Raw genomic sequence first — 12,536 nt, forward strand, 5'->3', positions numbered from 1 at the left:
CATGTGCTACACAAACTTAGGAATTTTGTTTTAATAAATTTTATCTTTGAGTGGCATATAGCTGTATTAATGCATCTTTTAAATTGCTTTTTCTAAAATATATATATATATATATATATATTATATCTCAATGAAAAATGCTAATTCTTCCACCTGGAGTGAAACCAAAAGTATGTCTTTGGAGGGAATGGATAATCATCATAAACAATGTCTAGAATCCAAAACAGATTTAGAAATCTTCACTGGGAGAGCAGAATGCTACATGTTCTTCCTTTATCATTAACTTCTAGATAACACTTTTGAATAGTTTATCGGTATTAGGTAAAATTCTAACCGCCCAAAACAATTACTTCAGTTTTTGAAAATACAGTAATGAACAGCATATGTACAGACTATGCTGTTTTCTACAGAGTAAGCCTGTTGACTCAAATAGCCAAGCTTCCAAACTCCCTTCTGAACAGTCTGCTTCTCAGATGGACTGTAGATTTTTGAACTGATTCTACCTTATTTGTTTGTTTTCTTTAAAGGGAAAGCCATTTTTAAACCTTCTTTACAGTATATGATGACTCAGGTTCTGAAATATTTCAACTCTGATTGTATTTTTTTCATTAGCATGCCTCTGTTCTCCAGGCACTTTAGAAGATGATTCTTTAATCATGGAGTAACAGTTTTCCGCAGTAATCTTAGAAATTGTACTTTGTCAAGGAATAATAATTGGTTACATCTTGTTTGAAAACAGAATAGTACAGACAGAAAGAAATACTATGACTATTTTCCATTTTTCTATTAAGTGATAGCATTTATCAGATAAACAAACAAACAAATAAATATATAGACTAAACCAAACTACAATTTAGTTTAACTACAGTTGTTTTCAAACTACACTACTTAATTACCAAATGACAGCTGAATTCACAAGACCTATTGTTGAGATAACTGACGCTGCACACCCTTAGCAAATTGCACAGATAACAATAGCCAGTAAGACATTAAAGCAAATGCATGTTTGCCATTTGAGATGGCATTCTCCCAAAAACCGATCAAGATGACGAACACCATCAAATAAATTAAACAGTAACAAAAAATTTTGCAAACATTTTCAAAGTCTTTTGAGTCAGCCTGCAAAGTATTAGCAGGAAAATTTTGTAATAGTGAGGAGAGACTACAGAATGGGAACAGCAGTAGCCAAAAACTGATGCTGATATTTCAGAAGTTGCTTTGCTGGTACAACAACCTCTGGATAGGTCAGAGCATCCTCCCCCACTGAGTGCTACAAGCAGTCCTAGCTGACAGTATAAGGTACTACAAGGAGTGCTTGTGTCTCATGGCTTATGTATTAGTGGTATATAGACAGGGCATGGATATGTATAAAGTCAGAGCAACTGTGTCTCCTCCAAACTAGAAGTGTGTAAAACTTGTTTTCCCAAAAGTGGGAACATGCTTGTATTCCACGTGTCCACCTAGCAGAAGAGGTGCACATTTATTATTCTGTATAGGGAGAATTTGGGGGGATTACTTATAGAAGAGCATTTAGAAATTTGTACTTGTTTATTAACATTGTGTTACTTGATTTACGTATTGTATTGACAACATTGATCCTGTTAATTTTCACTTAATTGCATGTCAGTAAAAAAATGAATAAACTGCTTCAATACTTTGAACTGAGCAGTTTTCCTTGTGGCAATCCATACATGGCTAAACTCAGTCCAAAAAGCAGTTGACTACATGAAAAACTTTACTCACGTAGTATGATCAGTGGATGCGCAGTGCTCTTCTTCTCCAGGATATAGTTTTGCTCCACTTCCAAGTTCCCACTTAAACATTTTTGTGATGGAATCAGTTTCTGGTGTCTCTTTCAAGGCCGGTTGATACCATCCACACTGGGTATTATCTTCAAAATTGCAGATTTCCTTAGCTTTAGAGATGAACAGCGAATATTTAACATTTATATAATGATAAAATAAATAGAAAAAAGGGATTCAATTCGTAGAATCCAATTCATACTTACACACTTCTAAAATTAATATTTTTTCCTCTACAGATAAAATATCTATGATATTTTGTATGTTCTTTCCTATGAGGCAGATACTTTTTAGAAATAAAGCAATTCTTTTCCCCCTGCATGTGTTTCTGATCAGCTTTCAGGCCATTCAAATAATCTATCATGTGATATACCCTGGGATGTATGTAAAATGCATGTGATGTTATTGTATTTTAGTCCTATTTCACGCTAACATGCTGATGATATTAAAAACTCATTGCAAATTTATAAAACATCCTACACAGAGACTCTGAAAACCAGATCATTATTTCAAGCAGTCCTTGAAATTCCTGAAAACTACATAATAAAGCTAATATTGACATTGGTGTCAAGTACTGGACTTATCTTACTAAATAAATATGGAGCTGCTTGTGTCTCAGTTTTTGATTTCCTCAGCAACTGGACAAGAAAAAATGAGCTCACTACCATCCCTCCCTCATAATGCATCTCCCTAAAGAATTGGTGAATTGGAGCTGTTTATTTATGCTACTTAGTCTGCACAATTTTGACTACAAATGATAGACTAATGAAAGAGTGAGTTTTGCATTATAGCTTTATATCTCCATTGAGGAAACAAAGCACAGCCAGTGTGGTCTGTCTAGTTTTCTGTCCATATGAGGATTTGTGATGCTTCCTGAGACTACAGAGGAGCATGGTATTATGGTATTCTACCCTGATTAAATAAGAAAATAAGTTTTAAAAACATTTCTTCAGATGCCTATGAGAAAGATAACATTTCCCTGAGAAAATATTTCTGCCTTCATACGGGACATACTTAATTTCTTCTATTCCAGCACTGTCATTTGAATGATGAATTGTCAACAATGCTGTAGTGATCGGAGGCTTCAGAAAAAGCAAATGTATGAGAGTATGTACTCCCCAGTCCTTATCTGTCTCAGAAGGAAAAGATTGTAAGACATCATAAAATTCTGAGGAAAAAGGTGTCTATCTAGAGGGCTCTTCACATATTTTTCAGTGCGGTTTTTCAATGGTTAGTGTTTATGCACATTAGAAGAAATAACTCCACTCCCACTGATCCACCAGATTAATTCACCTAAGAAACAGACAGGAGGAATTCTAATTATACCTTTATTAGCTAAGTCCTCAGTCCTGCGAGAAGTGATTGGAGTTCCCTACACCATGGATAACAAGTGAAGAGATTTGATCATCAGTAAGATGACTGTACTTCTCATTAATTAGCTTTTGAACAGAAACATTTTCGACAATTGTGTTTTAAGGTAGAAAGCCTTTGACAGTTTCTCCTGTAACTCTATACTGTGAATTGGTACAACTCTGAAGCAGCAAATGTCTCAGAAATCTATGGACATTGTCTGGTGACACTGTCCATTGTCCTAGCTCCATAGTTCTCACCAAGTCTTTGGGAATTTAGGGATTGGGACTCACTGACTTTTGTGTGGAGTACACCACACTGCATACTCTAGCCATAGGAAAATATCTGGGACCTATAACAAGATTAAATTTATTTTCTCATTCTAACTTAGGAGGCTTAACACTAAGTTCCTCTGTCAACTCAGAATTTACAGCTCATTTGGCAAAATCAAACTTACCAAGTAAAAATAGTAATGGCAAAAACATCATTGCTTTCATAGCTGAACTTCAGCATGTCTGCTGCTGAAAATACTACAGTCTTTGACTACAGTTGCAGATGTAGATAAGAAATGGACCTAAGTATCCCAGATGTGTGCCCCAAATATGAGACTATAGAGTTATTCTGTCTTCCAATCTGAACTGTTCAACATTTGAAAAATTGTAATGTAAATTAATTTGAGAAAAGGGGATTTCTTTTTCCTATTTTGCCAGCAAGTTGGACTGTAGTATAAAACATCAATTCCAACCATTCCATTAAAAGGCAGAAAGCAGAAAACACATTGACTTTATACATTTTGAGCAAAATCTTATTCGTTTTCTAGGGAAAATCATTTTTTAAAAAAATTATGCTTAAATGTTAATATCAAAAGACAAAGGTAAGCAAACAGTAATTAAAGTAATATATTGAATAGGCATAATAACTAATAAAATAGCTAAGTACGGAATTTAGTACACTCACCACAATCTGATTCATCAGACTTATCAGAGCAGTCAGGTCTAAAATTGCACTTCTGGATCTTGTGGATGCAATGTCCAGAGGCTCTACAGACAAATTCATTCTCTGTGCAGTTGTTCAAGGGGAGTGTGACAGGACTGGAAGTTCCTGATAGAGTTGTAGAGATTGTTGGCAAGCTTCCTTTAAAAGACAAGGAAAATTCTGAGAAACAGAACAAAGGCACTCCAGATTTTTAATGATTTCTCTTCTTGCCACTCACATCCTTTCTCAAAGTTATAGCTTTACTGGAAAAAAACCTGAGTGGCCAGGCTGTTTTTTTTTAAATCCTGCCCAGCAGACAGTCAATTGAATACGTGATGGCTAGGTTTCCTTGGTGGAAAGCCCTAGGTTGATCATCTTAGCCAACCACCATTTACACAGCCCTCAACACCTGTAGGAACGTACTTAAGCTTCTTACCTGGCTTTCAAATTTAAATGAAAGTAGTCAGTTACTACAAAAACATACGACACAGAGACTGCCAGGACAGTTACAAAAACTCAATTTCCTTGAGAAGCAAAGCTAACAGATTGTTGGACAATGGCCTTTTTTCAACACATTGATTACTGTAACTAACTTTAGAAATTACCAGGTAACCTTCTAACCTTTTAATTTCATCAATGAAGAAATATTTTTTTCCCTCTAGAAAAATCCATGTGACATCATTAACTTGTCCCACCACTGCTTTTCAATCCATTCTTTTTGTATTTTCCTCCTTTTCTTTACTATGCACCTTTCTTCTGGCTCTCATTCCTTGAAAACCTTTGCTACCATTCTCCAGAAAACAATTTTCATTATACAATTTCTGAATTTTGAATTTAATCATTAATGAAATCATTAAGTATAGTGCACAATGCACTACAGCAATAGTAATACAATATGATAATACACTCAGGTTAATTAAAAACTACATGTGAAGACTTGATATGAAATATGTCTGGAATAGCAATTTTTTTTTCTCCTTAAGGCACAGTACCATCCAGACTGATAATAAATTCCCCACAAGCAAGAGCCATCTCTTTTGTAAGGTAGCAAACACCTCTATGACATCAAATGAATGATGCACTAATATTATCTTTAGTCTTAAACAAAAGAAAAAAAGAGGAAAAAACATTTGAATGAATAATTATATGAAATAATAAATGTATCTACAACTCCTAATAGCATCAAGGATCTTACTGGCGAGAAATTTTTGAACAGAGATGCCACATTCAAGGCTCTGCTCCTACTCACTCTGGAAGATGAAAAACTTTTTCAAATACAATAACCTTCAGGACAGAATCAACTCCTTTCCTGTATTTGAAATAATCCATTTTCTATAATCTGTGAAATACCATTTTGTCTAGAGTAAATATCATTGAATAGCCCATAGTTAAAGTATTCAAATTGTGCATCAAAACTGTATGCTCAAGTTTCTACATCTTTGATATTACATTTTGGTTTCCCAAAGAAGTTGTGGATGTCCCAGAGAGGTGTTCAGGCTGAATGGAGCTCTAGGTAGCCTGATGTAGTAAGTGGCAATCCTGCTCATGGCAGGAGGGGTGGAACTAGATGATTCTTAAGGTCTCTTCCAAGGCAAGCCATTCTATGATTCTATGATGATCCCTCAGACTACATATAAAGGTGCAGCAGATAGTAGTCCCCATAAAATCCCTTCTGTGACAGATGTAATGTTACACAATTCTGTAGACACTATAATACTCTAGGGTACCAATGACTTCTGAGCGCAGGCTGCCTTATCATCTGAACTGTTCACACACTGTAAAGTGAGAGCAATTTCCTGTGTAACAACTTTAAACTTTATTCAGGAGAGGAGGAAGGTTGTATTGCATTAAACAGATTTCACTGAATGAAAGGTCAGTTTTCTTACACACTGCTAAATTTGTTTTCCTTCTAGTAATCAAAATTCCAAAGAACATGGAAGCTCCCTATTTATTAAGAACTTGTTAAAAAGGGTCTCTTTAGGACTTTACATGCACAGCAATTTCCTCTTGATGCCTGTCTGAATTTCCTTGTTAGATCTGACTTAGTTTGATCTGCTTGTGTTTTTCCAGAAGCAGTACTTACAAATAACAGAAAACAATCAGCCCACGGAAAAAGGATTTACATAGCTTCAACTCTGTCCTTACCGTTGTTGTAAAGAGCACAGTCTAGAAATGACAAGTCATCAAGTCCAATGTCTCCAGTGAAACCATCTCCTACTGTACCTTTCACCAAGACCTAGGGAAACGGTAATTAAAAAATCATTTTTCAGTGTACAGTACACTTCTACTTCTCATTAAGTGTTTCATATTGATTGATAGAAAAGTCATTTTCCATGTTTCATACTTAAAATAAGATTAAATTTGTTCTAGGGGATATATTCTATTTAGAGACACTTTACAGAAGGGGCTAATTATTATCAGCTTTCATTGGTGGTCACATTAATCACAGTGAACCATAATACAATGATTAGTTCTACAATCATGTAAATCCACTGAAATATCATTGTGATATAAAATGATAGCAAGACATTATCATAAGTGGCACATTATGATTAGCTTCTTTGATACTTATTGTAACAATATTAATAATGGTCAGTTATAATAACATTTATGTGAATAAATTATATACCCTCAAATCTCTGTATGATGAAAACAATTAAGTAGGTTATAGGTGTATTTTGGAATCCTTTGAAGAAAAATATTCTAAATATTCTTCAAATTCATTAGAATTTTCTATGTTATAGTTGCTTACTTTCTCATTATCTACTACCAAAGAATAGGAGATGTTAATATTGGTGAAATACTACTGACTGACAATAGATGACTGAATTGCTCAACACTGAATAAGCCTACTTATTCCGAGTTAGTACTGAACTGTAAAAACCTGAGTGATTAGGGAAAGATTTAATGAGAATTTCCTTGATGTAACTATAAGTCACTATTATTTTTTTTTATATACCTGAATTATTATCTGCTCATAATTAATTACTCACAAATGAGCTAAAATTCAAACCGTGGCAGAGGGTTTGTTAAGCTAATTTATATAGTTATTAACAAGACAAAAAAAAAAAGCTTTATAAACTACTCTGTTTTTCAGTGGGATTGTGTTGAGTTTTGACTGTTATGAACTGGTAGGTTGAGAGACTTCCCTCCCCACAACTCCCTGTGACCATCTAGCCAGCTGCAACACTGTGAAGACATGCTTATTTATCACCTCCTACTAATCTTTCCCTGGAGGAAATAAAATTCCTACCCCTCCTTAAGTAGTAATACCTTTATTAAGGGTATAACAATATCCAGTGGCAGAACTGGCATCACGCTGTAGGAGTAAGGCAAATTGGAAAATCCTCGTATTGATATAATGGTAATAACAATATCAATAAATTACTTAATTCCTCCCCCTCTTTCCCTTTTATAGTTTATTTATGTGGGGAGTGACATATAGTCAGAACTCAGTCAGTACTACAGAAGACACAGCGTATAGGTATACACTCAAATAAACATCTCTTGATGGACTGTGTACATTCAAGTATTAGAAGTATTGTTCTAACCAATATTAGGGATGCATAAATTCGTTGGTTTCTTTTCAATTGTGGTTTCTTTATAGATTTTAGAAATTAGAACTGTATTGTCTTGTTTCAGGTTGTTTAAAATTTAAAATAAAATCTCTTAATAAGCTAGTTCTGAAGTATAAAACTTCTGTCTGCCACTGTGGTTAAACACTGACCACTTAAATAATTTGCCTGCTGAAATTCTGCAAACTTCATAAGGTATTATTAAACTATCTCCAGGGAATTCATCTACCATGAAATTCATTTCACATCTCATTTATTATTTGAATGAGGATGAATAGTTCCCAAATTTTCCAGCTTTCAGAACTTTGAGATCTAGTCTGAATGAAGACTATAGAGGTGGCAAGAGGTATACTACATAAAACACACTTCTTACTCCATAAGAAGAAAAACATATTAGAATGACACCTTATATGCAGAAAATTATTGATCTCTTCATATTTTGAACCAAGTAGATTTTTGAAGGGTGAAGAAACACTATGACATATGTTGGTAGGATAATTACAGTGAGTAACATTGCTCTGTACACATTCCATTTTTATAGTAATCCATAGTTCTATCACTGCTCAGCTCCCTCAGAAGGTTAGCAAAATTAAATCTTAACTTCCATTCAAACACAGTTTTAGCTAGGGTGGGATTCATCGATGTATGGTAAACTCTAAAGGTATCTGAACGCATAGGAAATAGAGATTGAAGTCTTGATGTACATAGCTAGTCATACAGCCTCACAACATCTCATGTCTGTCACAGGAAGTATCAACAGTGTTACATAGTGACTTTATTAGAAGTTAGAACTTGCTAGTTTTGATAAGGGCTATTACAGTTATCTCTGGTGAGAGACCAGGTGGTTGAGTTGGAAGAGGATAGAAACATACAAATGTATAATAGTACAAACAAATTATAGACTATTTTGTCATAAGTTACTGAAAGCAAACATGGGATAAAAATGCACTTCACTGCATACCTCTGAAATAAACTAATGTACATTTTAGAAGTGCTAGGTATACACAGAGAAAAAGTACCAAGAAAAGTAAAGTTTCTTATGAGACAATAGAATTTGTGTATGTTCTTGGACAAACTATAGATCCACTCATTGCAGTAAACCTACACCAAAATTTCTTTCTTGTTATAAAGATATCTTCATCCGGTGAAGTCGCAGTAAATCTGCAGTCTAGGACCATTTTTTCAAGAATGTGTGAAGATATTCCTATCTCAATAATTATACAACAAAGGAAAACTACTTAACAAGTAAAGATAAAATCTAAGAAAAAAAGATAATTCTAAGATAAAAGATTATTCTAAGATAAATTCTAAGAAAAAGTATGACTAAGGAAATACTGTCAAACTAAAAGATGTTAATACTTCCAACAGACATGAAGAATTTGATTCTACCAATTCTACCAAATTCTACAGAATTTGGTCTGGCACAGCTTCCATACATATCATAATAATTTCTACAAGTCACTGCCTGCCAGGACATATTTTAACAAGACCCGAGAGTCGAATACCAATTGTACAGCACAGATCCAATCAGTGTCTATAAATATCTAAGGTGTGGGAGGTGAAGGGATGAGGCCAAACTTTTTTCAGCAGTGTGTCATGATAGGACAATGGGAAATGGCCACAAACTGAAGCATAGGAATTTCTGCACAAATGCATAAGATCTTCTTCACAGTGAGGATCATGGAGCGCTGGAACAGGTTGCCCAGAGAGGTTGTGAAGTCTCCTTCTCTGGAGATAGTCAACACCTGCCTGGACTCCTACCTGTGCAACCTGGTTTAGGGAACCTGCTTTGGCAGGAGGGTTGGACTCGATGAACTCTAGAGGTCTGTTCCAGCCCCTACAATTCTGTGATTCTGTGAAATCTGAAAACCAAAGAGTAGTGTATAACAAGCTAACAGGTATCAGAGATGAAAGAAGCCAACACACAAAGCAAAGATGAAGAAACACAGACAACACCTGGGGAGGGAGTTACCAAACTGCAACAAACACAGATGAATATCAGTATATATGAAGTATAATTGCAACAATGAAAAGCCACATAAACTAATGGCAGTATTTAATAGACATTAAAAATATATAAAGATTAAAAACCCATGAATCTCAGAAGATTATTGGGAAAAGCACAAAGAATAGTAGGGAAAGAAAGATAAAGTTGAAAATGAAGTTGTGTTAGAGTGGAAATCCCTTATGACAAAATCCTTGAGAGAAAATTACTACCAGGGAATGATCAAGAGTGATAATGGAAAAATGAACACAAGTGGTTATTAGAAGTCTAATAAACAGAGAAGTCCTTGATGAATTCAGAGCATCTTTCAACTCTGGAGCATCTTTCATCAACTCTGATGAAAGATATGAATTTGACCAACAAAATGTAATGAACTCCAACTCATATGTCAGGGTAATTGAGGCCTGGAACAGGGAAACAAGCAATCAAATCAAGCCACAAGTGTCCTATAGGATGGTTCTCACAATTTTTGTTGTTGTTTTATGTCTTAGATGAGTTGCTCTGTGCCTTCTCCTCTGCTCCAGGATCTGATGTTGTGCCCATCAACTGCTGAATTTGGAGGCATTTGCCACTGCAAGCAGACACTGAGCCTTAGCACATATACCAGGAAGTTATCATCAAGGTGTTTTAGGATTCTCCTGGACCTGTTTGTATCAGCTGCGTGGTATTCCCAGTTAACATCTGGCAAGTTGAAGTCTCCATGAGGACCTAGATGTCTGTCTTAGTTATTTAAAGAAAAATACTTCAGTGTCATCATTGTGGGTAGATGTTCTACAGTAGACTCACACAATGACATCCCCTTATTTGCTTATCACTTTATCCTTATGCAGAGGCTCTCAACCATGTTGTCACCAACTGACAGCTCCATATAGTCCAGCCCCTTCATTACATATAGCAACACGCTGTTGCTTCTTCTAGCCTGATTGTCTCTTCTGCAGAGCCTGCAGCTGTCCATCACAGTACACCAGTCACTTCCCACCAGGTTTCGCTTATGCCACAGATGTTGCAGCTTCTGGGACTAAGTCAAAGATTCTAGCTTTTCTTGCTTTGTTCCTTGTGCTGCATGCATTGCTATAGAAGCATTTCAGATATGCGTCAGCCTACCAGCACTTTGTGGAGCAGGCTGAAGGGATCTCACTAGAATGTAGCATCTCTGATTATGTCATCCCATCGTTTATCAATGGCAGGCTTTGCTTTACGCCTTTCCCTTCTTGAAATCCAGTTTAAAGCCCTATCATCAGTCCTGTAAACTCCGGCACATATATCCCCCTGAGAAAGGCACATCCCGTTGGGCACCAGCAGGCCAGGTCTTCTGCAGACCTAAGAGTTCTTCAATTCACAGCTAACAGCTTTAAGATGAAACTTCCAAGATGTCTCTCTCTCTAAATTGGTACTAATGAGACTTATAATGTTTCACTCTGTGAATATCCTGCCATAACAGAGTAAGGCTTCATGCCTCCAAAAGAAGAATTTCAGTGATTCTGAAAGTTGTTTTCTGATGTATCATATAGAAATGATGCTCAGTGACTGCAATGGGAAGTGCTTCCCAGTTCAGCATTTGGTGGGCACATCAGAAACTGGGAGTAGAGAAGGCACAGGGAAACTCCTCAGGGTTCTACGACATAAAACAATGACGACAAAAACTGTAACTACAGTCCTACAGAACCCTTCTGTCTTGGAGATGCTGCAAGGGGCAACTCACATCATATTATATAACATCAGAGGGGTTAAGATATAAATTTTTTAAAAACATTGTTTGCAATAGAATAAAGTTCACTTATTTATGACTAAAAGATGACTACAACACTCAGAGGGATTGATTTTGATATTTTCACATAACATCATAATTTCCCTTTTCTGTATCCAGAGAAATCTGAATGAATAGAGCAAACTGAAACAGTTCCGTTTATCTAGAGACATAAAAATAGAATCTTTGCACTTTCTTTTGAACAGAAACTATGTCAGGTTTTATGATTATTCAAGGAGGACAAAAGCAGACACCATTCACCATTGATATAAGTTAGGCTACGATGGACAGATTGTTACTTTACTGTCCTTTCAAATGCACTTATATGCTTTTTCCTTATAAGTTGACATCTCAGGGGTATGAAAATAAATTTAGATCAAGTAAAGATGTAAGTACACTCAACAGTCTGTTTTATTTTCCATGTTGAATTCAAGCGCCCCATAAAAAGTAACATCTTTGACAAGGAATATATTTTCACTTGCAGTTTTCAGCAAAAGTAAATTAATGCAACTTCTTGCTCTATTTTCAAAATCACGGGTGTTGATTATTTCTGTAATGCATCTAGGGAGTTACATATACAGAACAGTTACTGAAATATTGCAGATGAATACTGTACTGCTTTGCTTACTAGGGGAAACACAAGCTCTTGTAGAATCATAGAATCTTTCGAGTTGAAAGGATCTAAAGGTCATCTAGTCCAACTCCCCTGCAATGAACAGGGACACTTAGACCTAAATCAGGCACTCAGAGCCCCATTTGACCTGACCTTAAACGTATCTAAGGATGGGACTTCCACTTTATCTCTTTGCAACCTGTTCCAGTGCCTCACCACCCTTATCAGAGAAAACTTCTCCCTTATATCCAATTTAAATCTCCATTCTTTTGGTTTAAAACCATTTTCCCCTGTCCTATCACAACAGATGTTGTGAAGGAGTCCTCTTTCTTACAGTCCCCCTTTAGATACTGAAAGGCTGCTTTCAGGTCTCCCCAGAGTCTCCTCTTCTGAGTCTGAATAACCCCAGCTCTCTCAGCCTGTGCTCTTACAGGAGGTGCAACATCCTTAGATCATTTTTGTGGCCTGC

General features: G+C 35.8%; 1 protein-coding gene across 3 annotated transcripts in view; it reads right to left on the reverse strand.

Moving 5' to 3' along the window:
- Positions 1 to 12,536, reverse strand: part of MALRD1 (MAM and LDL receptor class A domain containing 1) — a 230,461-nt gene that overhangs the window by 154,317 nt on the left and 63,608 nt on the right. For all 3 annotated transcript variants that reach the window (XM_046921944.1, NM_001318981.2, XM_040680811.1), the window contains 3 exons: positions 6,273 to 6,363; positions 4,110 to 4,286; positions 1,744 to 1,915 (listed from right to left, as the gene is read on the reverse strand). In XM_046921944.1, coding sequence (XP_046777900.1) covers positions 1,744 to 1,915; positions 4,110 to 4,286; positions 6,273 to 6,363 — 440 coding nt within the window. The remainder of the gene's footprint in view (positions 1 to 1,743; positions 1,916 to 4,109; positions 4,287 to 6,272; positions 6,364 to 12,536) is intronic.

Source organism: Gallus gallus, chromosome 2 (genome assembly GCF_016699485.2).
Source record: "Gallus gallus isolate bGalGal1 chromosome 2, bGalGal1.mat.broiler.GRCg7b, whole genome shotgun sequence".
In the NCBI taxonomy this organism is placed as follows: domain Eukaryota; kingdom Metazoa; phylum Chordata; class Aves; order Galliformes; family Phasianidae; genus Gallus; species Gallus gallus.